The sequence below is a fragment of the Falco punctatus genome (genome assembly GCF_963210335.1).
Source record: "Falco punctatus genome assembly, chromosome: 2".
Classification (NCBI taxonomy): domain Eukaryota; kingdom Metazoa; phylum Chordata; class Aves; order Falconiformes; family Falconidae; genus Falco; species Falco punctatus.
In genome coordinates, this window is record NC_137581.1 from 57,287,100 (window position 1) to 57,312,778 (window position 25,679).

The window sequence follows — 25,679 nt, forward strand, 5'->3', positions numbered from 1 at the left end:
AAATCCTGCCTGACATCCTGACATGATTAAGTTGGAGAGCCTGCATCTCCAGCAAAGCCTCAATGAGCAACACAACACTGTGAGACTTGTGTGCTACAACATGCTTTTTGTGAATACTGCAAGAGAAACTAAAATAAGAGAGTGGTGAGAGTATTGCTGACTTAATCATGAGTATGTCCAAGCAGCCTGAACAGCCCTGATCTTTGGTACCAGCTGAAGCAAGTATACAGTGCACACCTCGCCCGTGGTTTGATAAGCAGGCTTCACTGACAGAGCCCGACTTCAGCCGAGGCAAGTGCCAGGTGGGACTCACCTAGCTTCAGAGCAACCAGAATCTGAGGCCTTAATAAAAATGTGTCACTCAATTTATCACATCCTCCATGGCCAGAATTAAGGGTCTCCAAAGGAAGACCATCCTTAGATAAAATTCACTTGAAGGTGCCCATTTCCCTTAGGTGAAGATACCAGGAGCTCTCAAAGACTAGCCCCAACTTGGCTGCAGCTTTTGCTGGACTGGTGTTCGTATGGAATAATGCTACCCAGCCCTGTCCGTGCACCACACCCCTGAGCCATGCAAATGTTCCTGCTCCCAAGGAGATGGATAGAGAACCACACCATGAAGGCTTGGCTCAGCATCCCTTTGATACACTCCAATGGTTTTGATCTCAGCAGTTGTCAGGTTAGGCCCCAGTGCAGTAACCCACACTGCATGACTGGTTTCTGCCAGTGTAACTGGGTGTAACCCAGCTGGGGAGGAGAGAACATCCCCGTCCAAAGCAGAACAAACCCTTCCCTGCCTGCGGCCTGCCTACAGAGAAAAAAGGGACAGGGCAGTCCTGGCCCAGGGGGTGGTGGTACCCATCCCCACCAGAACTTCACAAAACCTCTCTAAAAGCTTTTTGATGTTCTTGGGATTCTCACAACCCTCCCTAGTGTTCGGCCACCACACCACCCAACAGCTCGTTGTTTAAGAACGTGTTACGTGCCGATGTGGGGAGGCAACCAGCTTCCACCGAGGCTGTGGATCTGTTTTAAGCTGCTAGTGCTTATGTGCCTGGCAGAGCCATCCTGCACTCACATGCCAGCACAGCAGCCACTGGTGGGTTTTTGAGCTGGTGGAGAGCTGGCTGAATAGGAACAGGGGCATGCAGGAGAAGCTACAGGGCCTTTGCCAAGATAAAGACCCTCCTTTGTTTTTTTCAAGATGCTACAAAAGCAAGAAGAGAATAAGCAGTTATGCCTTGATAATATATGACCTATATTGTTCTTGTTTTGCACTATACTGTCCTCTTAAACCTCTATTGTGTTATACACCAGCACACACACATTTACTTCAACATTTTCTGTTGTGATCCCCATTGGCCAGGAAGCACTGGATCTGCCACTGAAGAGGTAACCTGGAGGTCACATTTTCTAACACTCTCTGTAACCTTCCCCTGCCCTGGGGATGCCACCACCCCGCTGTACAGCTTTGACTTTGGCTGCTGAGGAAGCCGCTAATCTGTGGGAAAGCTGTGGTGAAAGTCTGTGGGGTAAAACCTTGTGCGATAAGAAAAGCAAAGGCAGAGATAGGGTTGCTGGGGCAGGTGTCATTAATGGTTCAAAGATTCGAGAGGAAGAACTAACACCAAAAGGTAAGAGTCCTAAGGGAGAGCTGGTGGATGATGACAACCCAGCCACACACAGAGTGGGCTCCAGGGACACGTCTCCTCCCAATGATGTCTGCTCAGCCAGCAAAGGTTCTTCAGACATTTCAGCAGGGTGGTGAGCACACTAACGCTTAGCTGGGATTTAATAAGCTACCAGGCTGCTTTATGTGTTGGCCAACAACTCATTATTTTCTACTTTTAACGTATGTTTATAGAACATTTTTTTTGCGCACTGCTAAAGTTACCCATACAACATAACCCAAGGAGAGTCAGTATAACAACTTTTTATAAGAGAAAACAATACTTACCGATATGCCCTTACTCTTACTTTTTGCAGCTGTGGAGGGGAAAAAAAAAAACAAAAACAACACACAAGTTAATGGAAACTACTAAGTAACATTCTTTTAAAGCCACTGGAAGACATGGGAAAAGTTCAACTCAAAACAAATGATGAAACACAAACATAGTATTGTTCAGGATGAGTAAGTCTTCAGTTTGTTAAAGGGGGCTTTTCATGGTACAAGAAGGTTATTAGGAAAAGCTTCACTTGATAGCATTGTTTTTCAGGCTATGCATACAGTGCCAGGGAAAAAACAAAAAAGAACTGTTGGGACAAAGAAACCCATCCTACTATGACTGCTCACCACACATCGTTCAAGGTGGTAGCAGCCCACCCCTACCCCCCACAGAAGGCAAATCCTGTTTCTACTCACTCTCAGGGTTGTCATCTTAATGGCAAGTCAAGAGTAAGGAACAGACTCAGGATGCCCTGCCAGGGGTGGATGCCAAGTCCTGAAAAGGGACAAACTTGCCATAGCTCAGACTTAAAGAGGGCTGAATACATGGCCTGACGGAGTGATCCACGTTAGCAGCCAGTCTCACAACCTGGAGATTGACCCAGGAAAGCCTTGAAGCACAGGAGGGGTCCCACTGAGGTCAGCAAGAGTAGACAGCTGCTTGCAGCCCTGAAGTCACTTCCAGCTGCTCCCGGCAGGTTCGCTACCCCTGGCAGCCCTCCAGGCAGTGTCCTGCAGGGCTTGCTTGGCTCGGGGGACAGGCTCAAAGGCTGAGCTTGCACCGTGTCAGATAAAGGCCCTGTGCCCACATAGTGGATGTCAGCATTTCCTACAAAACCACATGAGCGAGTTCATTATCATTAAGATAAGACCAAGTACATGATGTGAACTTTGAAATCCGTGCTTGCAAATGAAGTGTGCCCATAATAGATGGCAAACATTTTTCTTATAGACAAGATCATTATTTAGTCCATAGTTCACAACAGATGGAAACAGCTGACAGCAACACTATAGTGCTTGACACGATACTAAATAAAGTCACTCTTAAAAATTATTTTAAAAATTTATCTGATTCTTTCCTTCAATGCCACAGACAACTGTTTTCACAGCAGAGAGTAGTATTCTACAGGTAATTCAAGAATACATTTTTCTTAGAAAACAAGTAACATCCAGAAAGTGCTAACACTTCAGGGTACAGGCAGATACCAGAGCCATTAAAGCTATTAGTCATGTTCCTTACACCACTCATGAGCAGATATTCTGAAGGATTCCAAGGCATTAGTGATACACTATCTTCACAACAAGTCCTTGAGTATTTCCACTGGTGGGCCTTTCCAGCACATGTGCATCATACTGCTAGTTTTTCATAACACATACAGGGAACATCAGTTTGAACAGCTTATGCCTGCCTGTTAGCCAAGTCTTGAGGAAAAAAAATAAATAATAATAAAAAAAAAATCAAGGAACTTGTAGCTGGCTGGGTTTTCCTTTCCAGAGGATAAAAGTGTCACCTCTGCAAGAAACCCTATACAGAAGACGTCACTTTTGCAAGAAACCCTATACAGAAGACGTCATGGAGGCTTTTTTTCCCCAGACAACATTGACTGACTTCAGTGTTTAAGAGAGAGATTTACTTCTCAGCCCTTTTGACTTTATGCCTCTACACTCCTTTTACAGGGACAGTCAGGAAACTCCCTGTGGCATTAAAACCAATATTTCAACACAGGCACCTCTGGAGTTAGGCCTATAAAAGCACAGCACACCCAGCATTTTGCAGCAATTTCAGTCACGAATCTGGGGTTTGCTAGTGGCATGTCGGAGCAGTCCCTCTTTTGGGCAACCCTCGGTACCTCTCATTCTCTCCCCACAAAGAACGACCTGCAGAACTGATCATTTTCACCACAAAATACAGAAGAGCTTTGCATTTTTCAAAATAAAGCTCCAAAAAATTATACACTTTGTATTCCCTTAAGATACCAAGTATTTTTAAGCAATGTAAAGACAGAAGCTACTCAGTTCTTGGCTTGAACACTAAATCTACATAGTTATTTATTGGTGGGTCACTGCATCCTTCCACACTTGCAGGAAAGGTGGGGAGCAGGCTTATGGCTCTGACCCCTTCTCCCACAGCTCCCAGCAGTACGGTTCCCTGCAGTCACGGAGATGCTGTAGCTCTTGTCGCTCATGGTCCACGTCACAAGATGGGAGTGCGTTGCCTTGCTCCCTGCAGCCATCACCACAACTTTGCCTGGTTGAAATACTTCACGTCTGTGGCCAGGCTAAATCTGTACGCGACCATGCTGTCACCTAGGATGTTCTTGGCTGCAGAGGGAGTCTGTTCTCCTGCCGCCTGACTGACTCTGGCACAACCCAAGCCTCTTGCCTCTGCTCCTTGGAGCAGCCTCACAGCACCTGCACAAGGATGCTGCTGCCATCAGGACAAACACCACCAGGAGTCCCTGCTTCACACCTCGCTCTTCCAGAAAGACACTGGTGCAAAACAGTCAAAGCAAATATAAAGCAGCAAAACTGACATTACATGGGTAGTTCCAGCTGCATGGGGCTTCTCCCTTCCCAGCACCATCACCATTTTCCCGGCTAGCTGCCCAAGGCAGTGAGACCCTGGTGCCTCTCTGGGCAGCAGCGCTGCCGAGCTTTGCCTGCTCATATCTACAGTTGCCTGTCCCCAGAGCACAGGTGTCCTGGTGAAGATGCAATGGTACTTTCTGAGGGGGGCTTTGACACCTCAGGTTCCTCCCCTACACAAGACAAGGTTTCCTCAGCTCAGGAATTGCTTTCTAGGAGAGGCATGCCAACGTGCTCAGACACTGCAGGACCAAGGGTCCAGCAAAGGGCAATGGAGAGCTACTCCCCAGAGAAGCATCATTTGTGCCTTTACTACTCTGTATTCCAGTTTAGACACAAACTAATCTTTGGGATTAGCTAGCTAAACTGGCTCTGCCCTTATGTGAATCTTCCAGATGTGTTTCTATATATTTAAAAAACACTAATTAGGTCAACCCTAGGTAAACACTCTTGTGAAAAAGCGTTATTTAATAGCCGTGAGAAACACCACATTCGAGTTGTGCTACGATCTCCAATTTCCACATCCCTTAAAAGTTCAAGATCCGCCTTACCAGCGAGGGGTTCAGCCCGGAGGGGCCGCCAAGGCCAAGGCAACAGCACGGCTCTCACCGGGGCGCCGGGGCAGGTTCCCGCAGGCTTGGCCGCGGCGCTGCCGGGGGGTGAGCGGCCCCGCAGGCACCGGGCTGGGGCAGCGGCGGGGGGGCGGCCCGGGGGAGCCGAAGGCACCCGCTGCCACTCAGACCCGGCACCGAGCAGCAGAGCCAGCTCCGGGGAGCCGGGACCCCTCGGCCATGCCAGCAGCTCTCCGCCGGCTGCTCACAGCCCAGCCCACCGGCTCAGGGGGAGGCGGCCCGAGGGTCCCCCCCGGTGCCCGGCCCGGGGCACCCCGCCCTCCCTGCCCACCGCACCTACCCATGCTGCCGGCACGATCCCGGCGAGGCGCTCGGGGAAGGAAGGAGGATGCCGGGGGCGGCCGGGCTTTAAGGGCGGCCCGGGGGCCCCGCCCGGCCCCAGCCGCTCCGGGGCGGTGCCGCCGGCCGGGGCAGCGCAGGTGGCGGGGCGGGGAGGGGAGGGGGCGCGGGGCGGGGAGGGGGCGCGGGGGGCGTATCGCCGGGGCAGCCGCTGCCGGGCCCACCCGCCGGTTGCGCCCCCTGCTGCGGCAGCGCAGCGCGCCGGGAGGGCTCCGAGAGCCGCCCCGCCGCCGCCCGCTCCCCCTCCGGCTTTTAAGCGGGGAGCGGGGCTTTCCGCGGGGTTTCGGGGGTTTTCCCTTCTGTGGCTATGAGGGAGCCCAGAGCCGAGGCCACCAGCTGCACGGAGCGCTGCGCAGGGCTAAGGTCACGCCGTGTCCCTCCGATGTCAACGGCACGATGGAAAACGGGCAGCTCTGCCTCCTTCCCGCCTCTCAAGCCAGAAACCCGGAGCTTTTCCCAGCTGCTGCTGCTGCTGCCAGCCGGGAGAGACAGCAGCGGTTTGCCGCCTGGCACTCAGCCGCTGGTGATGATGGACCTGCGGCTCCCAGGAACCGGTGCTTCTGAGAGGTTGCCCAGAGAAGCTGTGGATGCCTCATCCTTGGAAGTGTCCAGGCCAGGTTGGATGGGGCTTGGAGCAACCTGGTCTGGTGAACCATGTCCCTGCTCATGCCAGGGGGTCGGACCAGATGGTCTTTGAAGGTCACTTCCAACCCAAACCGTTCCGTGAGTCTGTGTTCCTGCAACCCCATTCGCTTGTCATTTCAGTCTGTCTGGAGCAGATGGCTGCCCCGTGTGCCATGTGTGTGTGCCATGTGTGCCCCGTGTGCCACCAAACCACAGGGAAGGCTGGGAGAACGCTGGTCAGTGTAACACAATGTACATTTCATGCACGCGCCTTACCGAACTGTGTGTGTGCAATAAACAGATGAGAAGTTTAGCATGAGAAGAATGGCCAGAGTGTGAGGCCAACAAAAAAAGTGGATAGGGGAAGCTGTGCAATACTAAGACTCGAATGTACTCAGAGCGTGAAAACAGAAAAACATTATCAGGCACTGCCAAAAAAAAAAAAAAATATTCCTAAATTCCTGAAAGAAGAATAAAATCCTTCTTGGAGGCTTGCTGATGTTGTTACACCGGTCTGGAGTTTATGCAATCGATCCAATGGCATCTCCTACAACGTGCACTTAATAAATAAATACCTGGCTGCTGAACAGGTTGATTTCTCCTTAGGTACAAATCCAACCAGCGTTGCAATGTATTGCAATGTGGAGTATCTACCGTCAGCGCTTCAGGTGCTAAAGGCTGCACTGACTTGTGACGCGGAGCTACAGCTAAACCTGGATTCCTTAAGCTGTGTCTGTATGGGGGTGATCTACTCAAGGGAGCTTCACTCTCTTATTGGTTGCCTGTACTCTTGACCGTTAAAATTTATGAACAAATTCTCAAGGTAAAGAACAAGTTATATTTATAGCATGTACTCGTGTAAGAAACACAAATCTTGCCGTATAAGCTCTGCTGCCACAGCTGATGCCAGCCATATATCACTGCTCTGTGATATATATGGCTGCACAGCGCAGGCAGTGTTGCATTTCTCTATTATGGTTACTCCAGCAAAACAAGCAGTCTGTAATGCAGCAAAGAATGCTGCAATCACTGGTAGCTCATTCACGTACAGAAATAATTGACATACTACCACCATTTTTGAGCTGTTAAAGCATGAAATTAAAGGCACCATTTCTTCCCTGAACATTTGTTCTCTTCCCCTTGCATGAACAGTGATGAATGGGAATTTTGATTTGTTGCCGAGCACATCTTATATACCCCCAGGCAGTTGGTGGAAACAAAGAGTAGGCCTTTGATATTTCTTCCTAGAAACAGACATACAAGTAGGAAGCAGAAATTAAGAAAAAAACACCTGCTTTCTCAGCAACCTGAGAAAAATGGTCTAGGTGTATCATCCTGGCTTCCGCTTGCGTTATCTTTCTGTATTCAAGGTCTCTCTTATACCAAAAATGAAAAAAATATATATTTACAGAAATCTCCTAACAATACTAGTAGAGAATTCATCCCGATAAGTAAAAATGTTTTGATATGCCCCACGGAGAAAGATAAAGGTCCACACAATTTCTTCACAGCTACTTGTGAGGTGGATTGGCTTCTGCTTCTGTTTCGTAAGCTGATGCCACAAGGCTGACCTCTGTGGGGCGGCTGTTCGTGGTTGTACTCGTTGGAGGGACAGAATTTGTTCTCGGAGGATTTGTTTCCTAGCAAGGCTCATCTTCTAGGAGAGCTCAGAGCATAGCAGCACTGTTAAATACTCAGCGAACAAAGATGGAGATGTAATACCACTTTCTTCTACAAAACTCTGAACTGACAGGAGTACATCTTCAAGGTACAATAGAAAACCGTAACTTCGAGTAATGAAGTATAAACCACAGTTGGTGATCAGCAAGTACAATATATGATTTCTGTAAACTCCGCAGGTTAAAATGACGCATTATTCCAAGACCATATCCTGGCACCAACTGTTTGGCTGTATGGGTAGAAATTTCAATTGATGGGTATCTTACTCTGTCATTACTTAAATGCCACAAACCATCACTCGGTTAAAGGTTGTAGGAAAGTGGGTAAGATTGTTTCCCTGTGTCTCGTAGGGAGGGAGAACACAGTCATTTCTGAGAAGCTGGCGAGGTGAATCCATAATATAGTGTAATTGGCAACATCTGTTCATTATTTAAGGACTAACAACCTAAATTATGATTAAAGTATCTTAAAGAAAATTAAGAAAAACTACTGCTTGTTTAGAATATGTGTATTTTATAAATCTTAATAGATGTTTTTGACTCAGTATTTTGGATTGGAAAAAATACAATAAAGAAGTCGCAAAGGTGTGCAGCTCATTGTGGGATAGCCAGCAGTGGGCAGGATGCTGAAAGCTGATTTAGGTAGCGCATTAGCTCCGTTATGAACAAAGGCTAATGGATTTTGCTCTATAACCACAATTTATTTGGCTTTCACGACACTAGTAGCCAAACACTAGTCACTTCCCAGTAACTACTTCTCCCAAATTTACATATCCTTCCAAGGGAAGTTTATCCCCACCTTCCAGACAGGGAATCTGATGAAAAAAGTTATTAATGAATCAGCTGGTGCATACGAAAGCCTTCCACAGAGGAGCTGCACTTTCTAATGTAACTGAGGGAGCCCACTAAAACCATGGATGCTCAGATCACAAAAGAAAACAGTTTGTTCTGATCTTTCTCATAGCACTGTGTCTCGTTTTGTTTCTTGAAGATGGGGTTTTCTAGCAAAGCAAATAATTAGTGGGATGGTCTGGAAGAGATGGGGACCTCAGGGAGGGTGGGCACCAAGGTCTCAGAGAAGGGGTCTGCAGCAGTTCAGCTGCATTCAACCAGTGGTGATACAGGTGCCAGGTGCTGTGCACTTCCATAGGTGACACTAGGTTTGGTATTCAAGGTGCTCACTTAATTTCCATGCAAAGATCAACTTTGGGACCAAAACGTATGGACTAGCAAATTCAGAAATTTGCTAAACCAGACCAGATGCAGAGAAAGGGAAGTTTTCTACCACCCCAGCCTGCCAGCCTGGCTCAGCAGCGTTTGGCAGGTGTTCCTCCTCAGAAAAAGGAAAAGAGTTCATGCTCCGTGGCCCAGAAGAGACTTGGCTTCTCTGGCAGGTCTGCCTGTACACACACTCAGCGTGTGGGTGGAAGGGAAAGCAGGGGGATGGGAACTGGAGCAGACAGCTGTACGTAAATAAAGTATCTAAGTAAGCTTTATTTACCTGGAGCTGCCCCAGGCTGATGCCAAAATTCCTTTGGCTCGCGAGCAGTGCCTGTGGCAACATGCAAAGTGAACGTTGGCCCAACGAGTTAATGGTAGACGATACACTGTGAAGTCCCTTCTGCCAAAAAGTGGGTTTGCATTTTTTGGTTTTGCTAATAACTGGAGGGCAATCATTCAGAGCGTTTTATTTCCGGTGTGTTTACCCTGTTTGATAACATAGTCTTCTCCGTAGAGCCAGTTACATTCCCTGGTATTTCCATTGATGAGGAGAGGGCAGGGCGGATTGCCAGTTAGGAAAAGCAGCCCCATGCAGACGTCTGTCCCAAGTAGATGAAATCCACCACGAGGAACAAGGGCTGCCCCTGCTGCGCTGGGATTTACCCCTTGTCTGCTTCCTCTTTATAGCCACCTCCATCGTAGCAACACCTTCGCTGCTTTTTTTCCTCCACCGTTTTTCCCTTGGGGAATCTGAAGGATCGGTGTTTTGTGCAAAACCTGGATTTAACAGGGAACTTCAGTGTTCGGAGCGCAGGTGTGTATGAAAACCAGCATTAGCTGACAGTTGTGAGGAGGCGTTACAAATCTCGATTTCGGACTTCGAGATGCGACCATCCCTTCCAGCCTTGAAATACCTCTGTGGGTCCAGCCTCCAGCCTTGACCTTTGTACCATGCGCCACAGCCAAACGCAGAGAGCACACACTGTGTTGTGCCTGTGCAATACATCAGGCATGAGACTGGGAGAACAGAAACACACATAGTAAACCCAGTTTTGGTGCTGAGTTACTGTCAGACCTTGTGCAATCCATCTCTGAGGCCGGGAGATTCTCACCTGCCAAGCGAGGGCACTCCCAGCAGGTATGTGGGGTAGACAAATAGGAGTGTTAGCGTAAGTATTAAGGGCAGCTGGTAAGGGAAGTAGGGCAGAACAAAAAGGTTTCCGATTCAAAGCCTTTATGTATTCCTTTCTACTACAGAGAAACATGTGCCTTCAAAGCCTGTAACCGTATTTAAGAAAAAAAGATAACAATAAAGCTGTAAGTATCCTACAGCAAGCTAGGATTCAAGTCTTTCATTAGGAGGTGAAAGCTTTTTTTATTCCAAATTACATACCTCTGCCTTTCTTCATCTTAGATTTGAATTTGGCTGGCACACAGCATCACACTGTCCACCTAAGGCAATGCAAGTTTGCTAAATGTTGCTCAAAGCATATTGAAACTGCCCAACCATCTCTCCAATGGTTTGTTTTCTTTGTACTTCCACATTGATATTCTTCTGAAATTTCAGATTTGTGTTGTGAGACCTGACATTTTCAAGATAAATTATTTTAGCTTTTTATTGCATGGTGCCTGCTGAAGTTTCATCACCAGCGTGCTTTCAGACAAACTGTACTTAGCTTTTTCCTTATGGACAGCACATCAGAGTGTCAGCAGCACAGCAGCTGCTAGGGCTGGCTAGATTATCTTGTCAGTTTACACAACCAGCCCTACAAAATGAATCATGTTGTTCACTGGACAACGCAAGCACAAGTGTCATCCCTTGGCCAATCTGTGTTTTGACTTGAGCACATGTTAGAAGACTGGAGTTAAACTAACCTAATATTTAGGAAATAAAGTGTGATTTGTATTTTACTGGTAGACATACTTAGATGATTATTTATAAGTGATGCACATGTTTTTCCACCCTCTTCCAATAAATCATCTTATCAAATTGGACACTCACATTTTCAAGGGGAAACATCCCTTGACTTTGTACATCATTTTTGGGGTGGGAAAGGTGGTGCTGCTATAAAAAACATTCATGACTTCAGATGTCATCGATGTCCACAGTGAAAATAATAAATTTTTAGTTCAGATAGTAGGACAAGATCATGTCATTTTCTAGAGAACCATTTTCTGGTGTTGAAGTTCTGCAGCTGGAGACCAGAGCTGACACCACGCAGCTGCTGCAGCCCTGTTGGAAGGTTGCAGATGGGCCTATGCCTCCTGAAATGGATTTTCACATTCTTTACACAGATATTCATATTTTCACTACAGAATACAAAGCTTCCTTCTTTCCATTACCTATATCCTTACTGTATCTCAGATTTAAATGAAAATCTACCAGCAATACCTGACAGAATTGAGTGTGTGATTACATGTCAGCAATGTCACTTATCTCACTGCTTTCTCACAAAGTTGCTATAAAGTCAACTTTTGTATTTCCTCTTAGAAATCTTGGTCAGTTTTGTTGCTACTGGAAGATCCAAACATCCAGGGCTCAGCTGGATTAACTCAGCCCACTGTGTTTTGAGGCGTCGGCGGGAGCAGAGGACAGAAGGGACACTGTAGTGGAGGAAAGGGCTGGAAGAGGGTTTTGTGGTGGGGGTCCCACACTGGAGTACTGTCTGAAGAGAGGTGTAGGAACATCTGTAGCTTACTAACCTGGGTAGGTGGTCAATGAGGTCCTTAAAAAGACAGGTCTCGCTGCCTACAGCCTTCATGAAATTTGTTTGAGACCTCCCAGGTCCTTCATTAGCTGTGAACACCCACACCAAACCCTCCCTTGTGAAGTGTCTCCCAGCCTCCAAACCCCTTTCACCCTTCCTGCTCCCCCTTTTGCACTCTCAGGCCCTCACCTGGACCCCTACTCCTGCAACACAGCTCGGTCTATGCCAGCAAGAAATATTGGGATGGCGCTGGACAATATGGGTTCACATGTGAAGCAACAAAAGCATCACCGGCACCCTGCAGTGTCTCCGAGGGCTTTCCCACCTCTCTGCTTCTCTTTAGTCTTTTCCAGTAGCACGTCTAACTTTCTCTAGCTGGCCTTCTTATTTTTTAATACTTGTCCAAACTTAAAAAAACCCAACCAAACAAAAAAGTGTTACGATTGACCCATGCAGTTATATTCTTATTTTCTTTGGGTTTGGCACTCTCTTGAGCAACTGATTCCCAGTAAGCAGCACAACACAATTCACTTTGTTCTTTCCGCTTTTAAAACAGGGTTGCCTCCTTATTTTCTTATGTTTGGAAAGCCCAGGATTTGCTATTACTTGGATTTGCTTACAGTTCCTGCTAACAGCTCAACCTATTTTACTCTTAAGGGAGGGGGAGATTTTGAAAAGAAAGAAAAAAAAAAAATCCCAACAAAGCAACAACAGAAAACCAGCCAGCAACAGCTTTTTGCTTCTTGCAGACATCTGAGTAAAACACATTCAATACAAAGGCAAGGTTACAATACAACAGCACATAAACTGCCTGAAATTACATAATATATTTCATAAACTGAAACTGAAGCACATAAATAACCTCATCCTGCGTGTCAGCATAACGTGTTGCTGGGTTACTCACTGCTTCCCTCAACATAAAAGAGTTTTCCAAGAAACAGGAGATAGTCTTCCGAGAGTAACCAAAGGGAGAAACAGAAAACAGGAAGCATATTCCCACTGAGCAATGCTGTTATACAGAATTGCATGGAACCTACCCAATAATGGAAACAGGTTTTTAGGAAATTATCAAGAATTTTACCACAAAGGTTCATACTTCTTCTAAAGATGAAGCAAGTTGTATTCATTTTAGGTATTTTACCTTTTTTTTTTTTTTTGTTTCCTTGGGGACACAGCTGTCAGGGTGCAGAGAGTACCAACAGACTCTGCAACCTCCACCTACAAACACCTTGGTAACTATAGCCAGATCAATTAATTTCATGTGGGAAACTTTGGAGTGTGAATCTGGGAGGAAAACCACAGATTCCCAAATGCGTCCTGTGGGAATGTAGGGCATCTAGAGTATTTTCAGGTCAGGTCAAAAGCAAAGCCTGGCAGCTTAAGAAGTGCTATTCCAAATGGTAGGATTTTTTCCTGTTCTGGATGCACTCGTTGTTGGAATACACCTTTTTTTGGAATATACCCAGCTGTTTCCTTCTTTTCAGTACACGTTATTCCTATGTGTTGAAACATATTCTGTTTGTCAGAAGCAACTCCCAGTGATCCCAACCACTGACTGAAAGAAAACTGACAATCTACTAGCAAAAGAGATTGTCTGTGGCCTTCTAGCACTGTCCTCATCAAAGAGGTAGCATCAGTAATGCAGGGATTTTGATTCTGTAATTCCAAATTGCAGGCAGTTTTGGTACTGAAAGCTGTCCTGCAAGGAGTGAATGAAAAGAGTCACTTTTCAGCAGATCTAGACAGAAAACATCTTTGATAGCTACATCACAACTAATATTTTAAAGAACAGTAATGCTGGGAGACGGGTCCTTTTCCACCAGTGGGACTTTTTACCTTCTTTGCTCCCTCCTTCTCTCATGACTGAAAATCAAATCGCTGTCTCTCAGCCTCCTGCCTGAAACCCTGTTGTTGAGGGAATGTTGCAATGGGAAGAAAAATTAAGGCTGTAACATGATTGAGCTCTTGCAGTCTCTAAGTCTTCCGGTAGGCGTGGCTGCTACGTATGGAAAAGGTACTGACCACAAACCCTACTGCTTATTTTTGTAATCTTTTTTTTTTTTCTAAAAAAACCAACCACAACTAAACAGTGAATGTGATAATCGAGTTCTGGCACTCATAATTCACTTACTGTCTTTTGGGGGAAGAAGTTAGAAAAAAAGGTAGCAAAAACCAGGCCACAGTGTCCAATCAAATCAAATGTAAACACTGAATATAACCATGGAGCAGTGTATAATAATCTTTGTTGTTACAGATGTCACATTTTGAGAATTCTGATTATCCAGTGCTAAAAAAAAATCGAAGATATAGCTGAAGTTTCAGGAGACTCTGTAAATTATTCAAACATCTGCAGTTAGCTACATAAAAAAAGAAATTGTTTAAAAATAATATGCTGTCAAATCAGTCTTGCACAATATATTGATCAATACTTAATTTGCACCTCTCAGCTGTCAAAGTTTGCAGAGCTTGCAATTATTTTTCTACTGCAAATTTTTATAAATGAGCAAGTTTTACAGAAAAAGCTGTTATTAACCAGAGGGTAACAGGCCTAATGGGTTGAAAACAGGGATTCAGAATTCGAGGCTTTAATTCTTTCTTCGCGATTAACACTTCAGCGAATAACCTAAACTTTTCTGTCTGTAAAAACCTAACGGTTACGAGCCTTTGCAGATATTAATCAGATTTTTACACAGAAAATTATCTACTTCTTTAATCTAAAAATGCTATATAATGTTATGATACCTTGCATTCAAAATTGTCTAAGTCTTCTCAAAATGAGATCATGGAGTTCGCACGTTGTAAGTCGTGTGATCCCACACACACGCTACGTGGAAATGTTTCTTTTGAAAGATTTCAAATTGCTCGACCTATACAACAGATCCACTATATACAAAAGAAACATTTTCTATAATCGAAACTGTCCCACACAATGCAAAACCAACACTGAGCATACTTTCCCTACAGTCTATGTTGAAAAGAAAAGAAAAAAAAAAAAAGGTGGGTAAAAGGTGGGTGGGTGGGTGGTGGTAGGAGTGAAGGGGAAGGGCATGCAAGCAGAATAAATTGCTCTATCTTTTTATTAGTTTGGAAACTGATGTGGAACAGATTAGCCTGCAACATAGTGCGTTCTTACATAAACAAGGAATTATATCTGGTTGATAGCACCAAACCTCTTTAAAGCACTCCTAGCTCATTATAGGTAAAAGCTCTTAAAAAAAGTAGCTTGAAATGTAAGGGCTCATTGTTAGGGAAAGGTCTTAAGACACTTGAGCGTTTTAGTAACAGGCTACAGAATCATCTTCCAGAGAAAATATATAGCATAAGCTACAAAAATCGCTTGCAGTGACTGAGGATCAGTTTGTGTATCAGAAGTTAATCCAGGCTTATCCCTCCAGAACTGTAGTTACTTTAGATGAAGCAAGTACTAGAACAGAGCCCACACTTACCTGTTTCAATAGCAGACCCAAGCTGATATACTTTTAAATTCTATATAAGTTGAGCTTGTATACTGTTATTAGAAAGCAGTTCTTTATTAATACCAGTCCCTAGTACATTATTACATTCCTTTTTACGAATGTAATATTGATCAGAAATGTTTTCTTTCCCAAGTCCTGCTACTGCTGCAGTAGTACTTGCCTTACACTTATGGTAAAAAGTTAAGTCCATCCAAGCAGAAAAGGTTTATCTGCATCTTCTCTGTAAGAAACAGGAATACCTGTTTCATTATGGCATACATATAGCTTTGCAATTCATGACCTCCTTTCTGATAAAATCAAGTTGCTTATTAATTAAAACCTCTCCAGTGCTTCCTGCTGTGTCCCAAAAAGAGGTATCCACAGATGTATTCACCCTCATATTGGAAAAGATTAAGCTTATTCTCTCTTTTTGAGAATATTTTCTGAAAGTGGATGAGAAAACATGGCCAAAGAACAAGGTATCATCCTCTTGCTCCCACATCCATTCACTTAGTTCCTGTTTTTGCATCCTACTAAAACAACTTCATTTTCTTTCTGTTATCAGATAACATAAGCACCTAATGAGGCCTTTCGGCTACAGCTGGTTTCATTAATATTCACAGTGAACTTTATGGTTCACTTGGCAACAGCTGAGCTGGCTATCTGCCTGAGACTGGAAACACTCCAGCCAGTAATGCTTAACAAGCTTCTCTGCAGCTCTGCAAAACCTTCCAGAAAAGGTGTCTAATTGCACTCAGCTGAGACCACTGATTTGTCATAGGGCAAACACTGCCTACTATGAAAAAAATCCAGTATCTTTGGCAAGGTTGTATAGAGATGGATGCTGCCCCACCAAAGAGTCTCAATGATGCCCCACCTTGTTGTGTGGGGTCATTAATGAGCAGGAATGCAGATCTGTGGTGCAAGACGACCCTAGTAAGGATGGACTGAGATGAGATTTAGGACAATATTGTAGTACACATGCACAGTTCAAACTATTTGTGTCTGGCTCACTGTAAACAAGACGAGCTGAACCATGACATGGGAATGAATGTCAAGAAGATGCTCTGTCTGATGCTGACCCATGAGTATTTTCTAAGCTTGAATGTTGCTGAAAGTGTACTATGAAAGAGGAGCTGAACATAGTGAAGGACTTTGGCTAAATGGCTTATTTGCAGGGGAGACATCTGCTCTGTTTGGCCATAACAAGGCCCCCAGACCCGAAGAGGATGGAGAACGGCCAAAGCAGGGTGTGCAGAGACTGGGCTTTGCAGTCTGGTGAGGAGAAAGACCAGTGAGCAGTCTCCCTAGAGGGAGACCTTATCCAAAGGAAGCTACGGTACAGATGGGATCGAGCACCAACAGTATCTCAGCAGTCAAACAACTAAAAATTAACTGGCACATAAGCCAGGTTGAAAGGTTAGTCCTGGCAGGAGCGATGTGCTGCACTTGACCTATCTTCTCATGATCAAACATGTATTTTTCACTCCTGCTGTTATGCAACGCAGCTGTACCTTATGAAACCATCACCCCATTCTCCTAACAGGTGTTGCTGCATTTTGTATCGAGGTGAAGTTGGAAACATATGAATCTGTTTTAAAATTAATTGGATAGAGAGGCGTTAATTAACTTGGTATTCAACTGTCATTGTAGTAACTCAATATTTATTTTTTTTTTTGCTACAGCAGTCTGACATATTTTTGTAACCAGGACAGATATGAGGAATAGAGATAATAAAATGCACCCAACTTTTTATTTAATGGTTCAGTTCTCAGTCTTCCTTGCGAAGAGGTTCTCAAGAACATAGGTTCCAGTAAAGGAGAAGCTAGGCCTGAGTCAAGGTCAGGAAGCTGGATGACACTGTACTCTAACCAAAGATTTTCTCCTTTTGTATCACCAAAAAATAAATAAAATGCAGTTATTGTTAAATACAGGATCTGAAAAACTGTGCATATAAATTGCATACAATACATACAAAAAGGGAAAGGATGAGTTAGTACCAGTTTGGGCAGAATTTGTGAGCTTCAGTGGCAATGTAACAGATCCTGCCAGAAGAAGAGGGAGATTTGTTCATGTCTTGATTTACATACAGAGATATAAATCAGCTAAGGATAGAGTCAAGCTGATATGCATTAATGTCTTAGTTGGAAGGAATAAAAATTAATTAAAATAGACAAACAGGACAAGTAGATTAAGAAAAAAGGGTTGAAATAGTTTGAATCGAAATGCTTTCTATCAAATATTTAACCATTTGACCAGTAACCCTAATGTAATTGCATCACATGTGAGTGCTTTGCAATTCGGTAAAAGGAAAAGAAAAAAAATGCCAAAGTGAACGACTTATGAGCTCTAGGAGGATCACGGCTCAATAAATGACTTTTACATTTAAAGACAACAACAAAGTATGTTGTGGAATTTTTCATGTGCTTATTAATTTAAATTAACTCAGTTTTCAGTAGAGCCCCAGTCAGGTATCTGTAACTTGAGCAAGAACAGCTGTCAGTCAAGAAATAGGAAAAGGTTTAAGCCTGTAGCTGTTCCCAGTGCATCATCAAATGGCTGTATCAAGTTGGAACAGTTTAAAAAAAGTCAAATTATGACACAAGATACCTCTGGTGTGAAATTGGATTGAGGAATTCCGGGTTCTAAGAATTTCAACCCAGGGCCTTGTTTCTTTTAACAGGATTAGAAAAAAACAAATAATCTAACTTTCATGCTGGATGGACCAAATGGTTTAACCGTCTTGTAGAAACTGATAGGTACCACCCAAAACTGAGAAAAAGTAACTTTCTTGCTGCTGCCGGAAAGCTGGAGGCAGAGGAAAGGAATGAGAATGAAGCTCTAGGTCTTCATACAAGATACCATTCTCTGGAGCAAACAGCCCAGGCATTTCTTCCCTTACAAGCATTTCAAATGGCTTTCAAACACCAGCAATATTAGCATATAATTGCTTGTCAACTGCTTCACTAGTGCTTGCAGAACGAGCTTGCAGTGATGAACAGCTGGCTGAAATCTGGCAGCTGAACATGTCTTCCGATACGTAACAACACGCTGTCCTGAACACAGACCCAGTCAACAATAAGACCATTTCCTAAAATCATCATGCTGGAGACTGCACACATCTATTTTTCAGAATGTTGTTATAAAATAGCCATGAATCAGAACAAGTTAGTAATAACTAATATTAGCTTAAGACAGCTAATGATTTCGTGCTATTTTTCAAATTTTGTCTTCAACATTTAGGCCTAAGAGAGGCCATTAGCTCTGAACTAAAGCACACAGCCTAAGCTTTGTACCACGGTTACCTATACCTGAAATAAAGAAGTAATTAAATAAATAACACTCCCTTACTGTAAAGAATGTCTGACAGAAGAACCGAGACCTCTGGAATTCAGCACCATCAGTAGCATTCAGTGTAGTGGCTAATGGAGATTAAAAGCCTGATTTGAATTTGTAATCTGAATTTTCCTGGCTTCAGTATCCAATCTCTGTTATGTCTTCTTTCTCCACATTAAAAAAAAGCCTCGCTGCATCTGTTATGCACTTCGGCAAGGCTGCTTTTCTGTCGTACACCCCTTCTCCATTTTCTACTTGGTAAGTTGAAACATTCTTCCCCTGCTGTCTGACCGTATAAATTTTTCCTCTGCTCCTTGAACATTGTTTTTTGTGACTCTTGTGTAAATTCTTCAACATTTTAAAGCCTCAGCCCCAGTGCCTGTCCAGTAGCAGAGTGGTTTCATCGTGGTCCCACAGGTCCTGTAGGGCAGGGAGTAAAACCACCGTGATACGTTCCATTTACACCCACTTGCTGCATTAGCCCCCTTTACCACAGAATTACATTAGGTGTCTGCTTGTGGGAAGCTTGATGTTCAAAACAATCCTTAAATCCTCTCCGCTGGTGCTATTTTCCAAGAGGCAACACATACATTTAATTTTCGTTTCTTGTTCCTAGAAGTACAACTTTGCAGCGTACTGTGTTTAAAAGTCCTAGTTTGCAGCAGTTCAGATCAGTGAGGCTGGCCTTTGTTTTCATGCAGTTTATACTGGCAGTTTGGTCTTTTTAAAAAAAAATGTTTCTGGGATACTAATGAAAATGTTGAATAGTACCACTATGACACTAATAGTTTTGGGAAGTCTTCTGGAAAGCATCTCCATTTCATTCTCCTTCAGTGGTCTCTAAAAGCATTCGCCAGGCAGGCGCTTCGGTGCCGGACACACGCTATGTTACAACGGTCCCTCCGTGTGGGATGATCGCGTGGTGCCACAGGGAGCCGGGACAGGAGCACTGAGGGTGGCTTGAATGAAACGGGAGCGGGAATGATTTATGTGAAAGCACAAACAGCAGCACAGGTTACAGGAACGGCATGAATTGATAACCGAGGATGCAATTAACAGCAATTAAACTGGTAAACATTGAGGAATGTGCTGTTTACATCAAGACCAGGAGGCCTGAGCTCCGATAAGGCCACGGCAGGGTGATGTGTCAGCAGAAGACCTGAGGTCTGATAACAGGACGATGGCAGTTGGGGCTACAGCACACCTTGTGTGCCAGCCCGCTGCTTCTCATCCCAGCAAGAAGAGAGGGAGCAACCATAAAGATACCCAAATGAGGAAGGACGAACTACAAGTAGCAACCTTCCCTATGGTTTATAAGGGATGAAGTGAGCAAGATTAGGGTGGAAAATCACATTGTAACAGCAGAAGGGTAGAAATATGTGGATGGTTGTTGTGGTTTAACCCCAGTCGGCAGCTCAGCCCCACACAGATGCTTGCTCATCCCCCTACCTGGTGGGATGGGGGAGAGAATCAGAAGGGTAAAATTGCAATAACTTGTGGGTTGAGATAAAATAGTTTACCAGTTAAAGCAAAAAACTAAACAACCCACTCCTCCTCAAGGAAAAAAAAAAAAAAAAAAAAAAAAAAAAAGAGAGAGAGAAGAAAAATAAAACAAAGATTAAAAAACCCCAAATCCAAGAAAAACCAGTGCTGGCAAAAGCCTGATAGCTCACCACCAACCATCCGATGCCCAGCCAGTCCCCAGACAGCTGCTGCCCTGGCCAACCTCCCTCTCCTGCAGTTTGATTGCTGAGCATGACATTACATAGTATGGGATGTCCCTTTGGCGAGTGAGGCCAGCTGTCCGGCTGTGCCCCCTCCCAGCTCCCTGTCACCCCCAGCCCGCTCGCTGGTGGGGTGCGGTGACGAGCAGAAGAGACCTTGGCTCTGTGCAAGCGCTGCTCTGCAGTAACAAAACCACCCCTGTGCTATCAGCACTGTTTCCAGCACAAATCCAAAACATAGCACTATAGCAGCTACTAGAAAGAAAATTAACCCTACCCCGGCCAAAACCAGCACACTGAAAAAGTTTTCCACTGCCCAGGAAGACCCCCAGGGACATGGCATTTACTCAAGAGCCACCATTCCTCGTCTTCCACAGGGATCTCCATCCTGCCTGCTGGGACACGGGCTTCTTGGTGCTCGTGAGCATGTGGGTGTGAAAATATGACCGGGTGCAGTCTATGAGACAGCCAACGTGACTGAGATTAGGTTTGTTTAAAATAAATACCGCCTTCCCTTTCCTTCTGGTCTCGAGTTGAATATTCACCATATTCATTTCCTACTGCACGCAGTCAATGAACTACAAAATAGTCTCTGAATTTGTAGTGACTGCGAAGGAGGAGGATAGCTGTTTGACCAGACCTATTTTCTGCAGAAGCCTATTTCAGTTCTTTGTTATTTGAATCTCGTGACAGACCTTCCAGTCTGGTGTTTCACACCAGCACCATGGCAACAAGCATATCATCATCCCACACAATTTCTCTGAATATTGGGATGACGTGAACATTATTCTGAAATCTCTGTGTTCAGAGATCTCTTGTGAAGGAACACCAGCAGGCCAGCCAGCACCTTTCAGTCTCCTCTGATATGCTGGTTTCAGTTTTCAGGCCTGTAGATACTGAATACCTGTAATAAAGTTCCTGTTGGTTTATAAGGGAGCTATGAAATATTTCATTATCTTCATGCAAAAACATGTTTTTGTCACTGTTTCTAAAGATAGAACATAACCACTTTGAACACGCCTCCACACTTAACCTTTGACCACCTGCCTAGCAATGGGGCTCTATTGCAGCTAGCAAGGTATTTCAGTAAAATGCCTTAATATCTTCATCTGTGTAAGGTAGATTTTTCTGATCAACCTCTTAAATTCCTTAGCTATTTTCCAAACTTTAATTTCTATTTCCTTTTCTTTCCACTTGAATATTTGATTTTTTTAAGTGTCAGTATTTCATCGCTATCTTCAGTTTGTTAAAAAGCAAAAGCATTTCCTCTCTTACTGTCCATTCAGTCAAGTTTTTTTTAAAAGCTTCTAGTTTTCACCAATTTATTTAATTAATAAGCTGAACAGATTCACTCATCTTTTGGAATAAATTGTGAATATCATTTAGGGTTATCTCTGCCAGCTGGTAACAAATATTGTCAAGTTCTGATCACTGGTTCCTAGACATGCACCAAAACCCAGTATGGCAATTAATTACACTAATCTATAACCCAAGCCGGCTGCGTATTGTCAGATACAATGGTTTTCTACAAGCATATCATAATCAGCACATTTTACTATTGGCTGCGAGTCATCTTCCCCTGCAGATGTGCACAGCAAGTTAATCATGCAGTTCTGAGCTTGAACAACACAGCTCTTCACCAACACATTGCTGCTCGCTCCGTGCTTTACCAGCTGGGGCATTCCTTCGTTTCTCATTCGGTTCCTGTGGTTCAGAGTTACCAGTATCTCCAAAACACACAACAATCAATCTTAGCATAGGGTGTCACCGTCCCCATTTTATCTTTCTCAAGTAAGTGCTTAAAAAAAAAAAAAAATCCCAGTCACAGAATTACTCCAGGCACATCGAAATACATTGTTTCAAAGCTTTATGTATTTTCACAGTCTACTAGCACACCGTGGATGAGAAAAATACCCAGTTGTTTCAAATTATGGATAGAGAACAGGGATCCACCACTGTTGATGAGAGAAAAAAGTTAAGCAACCAGAAGAAAAAGCTCTCAACAGGCTGCTGATGGATGAAAAGAAATTTTCTTTCTTTTCACAGGCCTTCTAAAAGTAAATAGTTACGTTGACGATTCTTCCATTTCATTAGACCGATTATAAAAGGCGTTTGTCCCCTTTCATCCCTTGTTACTGATTACTACGGTTAAAGCAGCTCCTAAACCTTCACTAAATGAAATACAGCTCTGGGCTCATCTCTCCCCAAGCAACACTCCCAGAGCTCCTCGGAGTTAGGGAATAAGCAATGAATTGAACTGTCTTGCTTAACTAAGGCTCTTTCCTTGCAGTTACCTGTACGTCCTTGGGAACTTACGATCTCTTTCATTTTCAGTTCATGTCACTGAAAAAAATGATGTTACTCAACAGCTCTGTCAGGAGTTCCAGCTCTCTCTTGGCAGTTGCGCTAACACCACTGATCAGAGCAAACCAATGCAGTCCTTTTCTGTTCAGATTCCTTCCAGGCTCCAGATTCCATTTTTTCAAATACTAAATGCCAGCTCAAACTTATTTACTTAGTGGTTATCAGTATTTTCTTTCATATAGCCTGATAACTGTTTTAGATTGTACGAGGACAACCAGTGGTCTACCACTTGAAGAAAGTCTGTTGTCTTGTTTTTATTAATTTGAAAATTACGTCTGTAATGTGGTATATATGTCTTTACCAATTCTTAAAATACTAAATAGAAACTAAACTAATTTAAAAGAGTATTTATTTTGGGACATGAGCCTGTGTTAAAGAACTCAGCTGCAGTTCTGTCAAATTTTGTTCACAATTTTCATGTCCCCCGTCTTTGTCAAGTCAAACATTTACATTTTTGGGAGTCTGCTATTACAGTGACAAACATGAAGAGATTATACAGCACTAGCTACAAAACCCACCATCCCAAGGAACTTGGTGTTCAGGTAGCCAGCATGAATGAATCTTACAGGACAGAGACAGGCAACATTAAAGAAATAAAAAAAAAGGCAATATAAACCCAAGCATGTGTTAGCTGAATTCACGCAGCGTTGCTTTAAACTTGATGCAGCAAACCTGCAGTCTGTGGCTGCGTTATCCAGTATCTGAGGTAAGTATGTGAGTCTGTGGGGTAAGAAATAACAGACATCTCAACCCGAGATAGAAGGGAAGATTCTCCACCCAGGTGTTGGCTTCAGAAGGTATGGTACCCCATTACCCACAGCTGCACGGCGTTTGAAGTTGCTCAAGCCCTCAAGCTTGTTGTGTATGTAACTGCAGCAACAGTAAAACAGCATGCTCAGCACCTCGAAAAAAAGGTTTTTGAAGCACATGAATCTGAAAGGCTCAGTTTCATGATTCTCCCCGACCCCACACCCCTCATCTTTACTTGCCTTAAGCCCAACTTGCCTCCTCATTCCTTGGGCTTCTCTTCCTCTGCAGTACGCGATACAGCGTATCGGGCCAGACTGATGGAGTCGGGTGTTGGGTCTCTGGTTCAGCCACAGCCTGTCTGTACAACTTCAGATCCACAGACCCTCTCTTCCCCGTGAGGGTGCTAAATAGCCTTGTAGGCATCGGTCAGGCCCCAGCATACAACGGTAAGTTCTGTCTCTGGCATGGCCAGGCATCCTTTTTTCAAATATTCTATCACTTCTTCAAGACCCTGTACTTGTTCAGTGGCGAAGTCCCAGACAGTCAGAGGTGATAACCCTTCCAGGTACCGGCCCATACCCACCCGCATGCCCTGCTACCCATCACCATAGTGCCTTGGGACATATCCCTATGGGACATTCTGAAATATCTGGTTAACCTTACGAAAAGCTGGAAACATATTCTTGAAACATGCTAATAGGGAGTATGTTGGTTACCCAAGGATGTTCAAGATCCTGAAGAGTTACTGTAAAAAGGGAAAAAACATCAAACCCCCAGGAAAAGAAGAGGAAGGTGCCATTCTTCATTTCATCTACCAGTTTGTCCTTGGAGGAGAAAAGGGGAAAAGTGTAATTGTGAATTGCCTTCATGAGATGGTTCCCGACATAGGGGGAAGGCAACAACGCAGGGCCCAAATACCAGATTAGGCTCATGGCCAAGGCTTTTATTTTATTTCTCCCAGGCAAAACACAACCAAGTGCTACACTGTACAGCAAATGGCAGAAGTCAAATACAGCCTTTAACAAGCTCCCAAATTTGACGTACAGCAAAAAACCCAGGGAGCATGGCATCAACCAGATAAACCAAAGCTGAGAACAAGTGAATCAACGTTGCAACCAGCAACTGTTAAAAAAGGTAAGGTTTTTTCCTGTTAAAACAGGAACATGCTGTGGGCGTATCTGTTACCTCAAATGTTCAAGTCCCACATTGGGTGCCAAAAAGGACTGTTGTGGTTTAACTTCACATAGCAGCTCACTCACTCCTCTGTAGCAGGACAGGGAGAAAATCAGAAAAGTAAAAGTAAGAAAACTTGTGGGTTAAAATAAAGACAGTTTAATACATTAACCCCCCCCCATAAAACAAAAAGCCAAACCCAAGAAAAACAAATGATGCAAAACCCCCCTGCTTGCCACCAGCTGAGTGATGCCCAGCCAGTCCCTAAGCAACCACTGCCCTGGCAAACCTTCTCCAGAGTTTTTATTGCTGAGCATGATGACATGTGGTATGGAATATCCCTCTGGCCAGTTGGGGCCAGCTGTCCTGGCTGTGTCCCCTCCCAGCAACTTGTGCCCCCCCAGCCTGCTCGCTGGTGGGCTGGAGGAGCAGAAAAGGCCCTGGCTCTGTGCACGTGCTGTTCAGCAACAGTTAAAACATCCCAGTGCCACCAACACTGTTTCTATCAAATCAAAACCATAGCCCCACACCAGGTACTGTCAAGAAATTTACCTCTATCCCAGCCAAAACCCGCATAGAACCCAAGTCTTTATAGAAAAAAATAACCCATATTAGACAGTTAATTTACATGTTGCAGAAGTAACAACAGAAAAGGGGAGCTGATACAGAATGAATTATTCAGGAGGAGGATGTAATTTAAATTATATCTAGAAAGGGAAATACTGCCTAATCGCTAGTTAACTGCAGTAGATAGTTTCTGGCATTTTCTACTTAAGGAGGCGTTCTAATATTTTCTAGTGTATCTTAAAACCAAAACAATACATTAGAGGGTGTGTTCTCTCACATAAATGAATCATGTAAGACTATAAACAAAGTGTCCATGAACTCAGAGTTCCATACATGCTAATCATTAACACTACCCTATGTAAACCTACATCAACCTTTTGTCAACTACGTTTCACTATTTTTCATAGGCCAACTTTCAGCAAGCAAGCAAAATAAGTTAAACATATATTTAGATGTATCTAAATCTACACAGATAACCATATTCAGTTATGAAAACATACCACATTTATAAGTTGGTTAGCAGATACAACTCCATCAAATTGAGGACACTGCAAAAGGTGTTGTACAACTGTAGGA

General features: G+C 44.0%; 1 protein-coding gene across 1 annotated transcript in view; it reads right to left on the bottom strand.

Annotated features, from left to right (window-relative positions):
* The window catches only part of SLC15A1 (solute carrier family 15 member 1), a 48,772-nt gene extending 23,531 nt beyond the window's left edge, over positions 1-25,241 (bottom strand). Inside the window, exons 1-2 of the mRNA XM_080376092.1 lie at positions 5,444-25,241; positions 1,958-1,986 (exon numbers count right to left, since the gene is read on the bottom strand). Coding sequence (XP_080232218.1) covers positions 1,958-1,986; positions 5,444-5,447 — 33 coding nt within the window. The 5' untranslated portion in view covers positions 5,448-25,241. The remainder of the gene's footprint in view (positions 1-1,957; positions 1,987-5,443) is intronic.
* Positions 25,242-25,679: the final 438 nt, after the last annotated feature.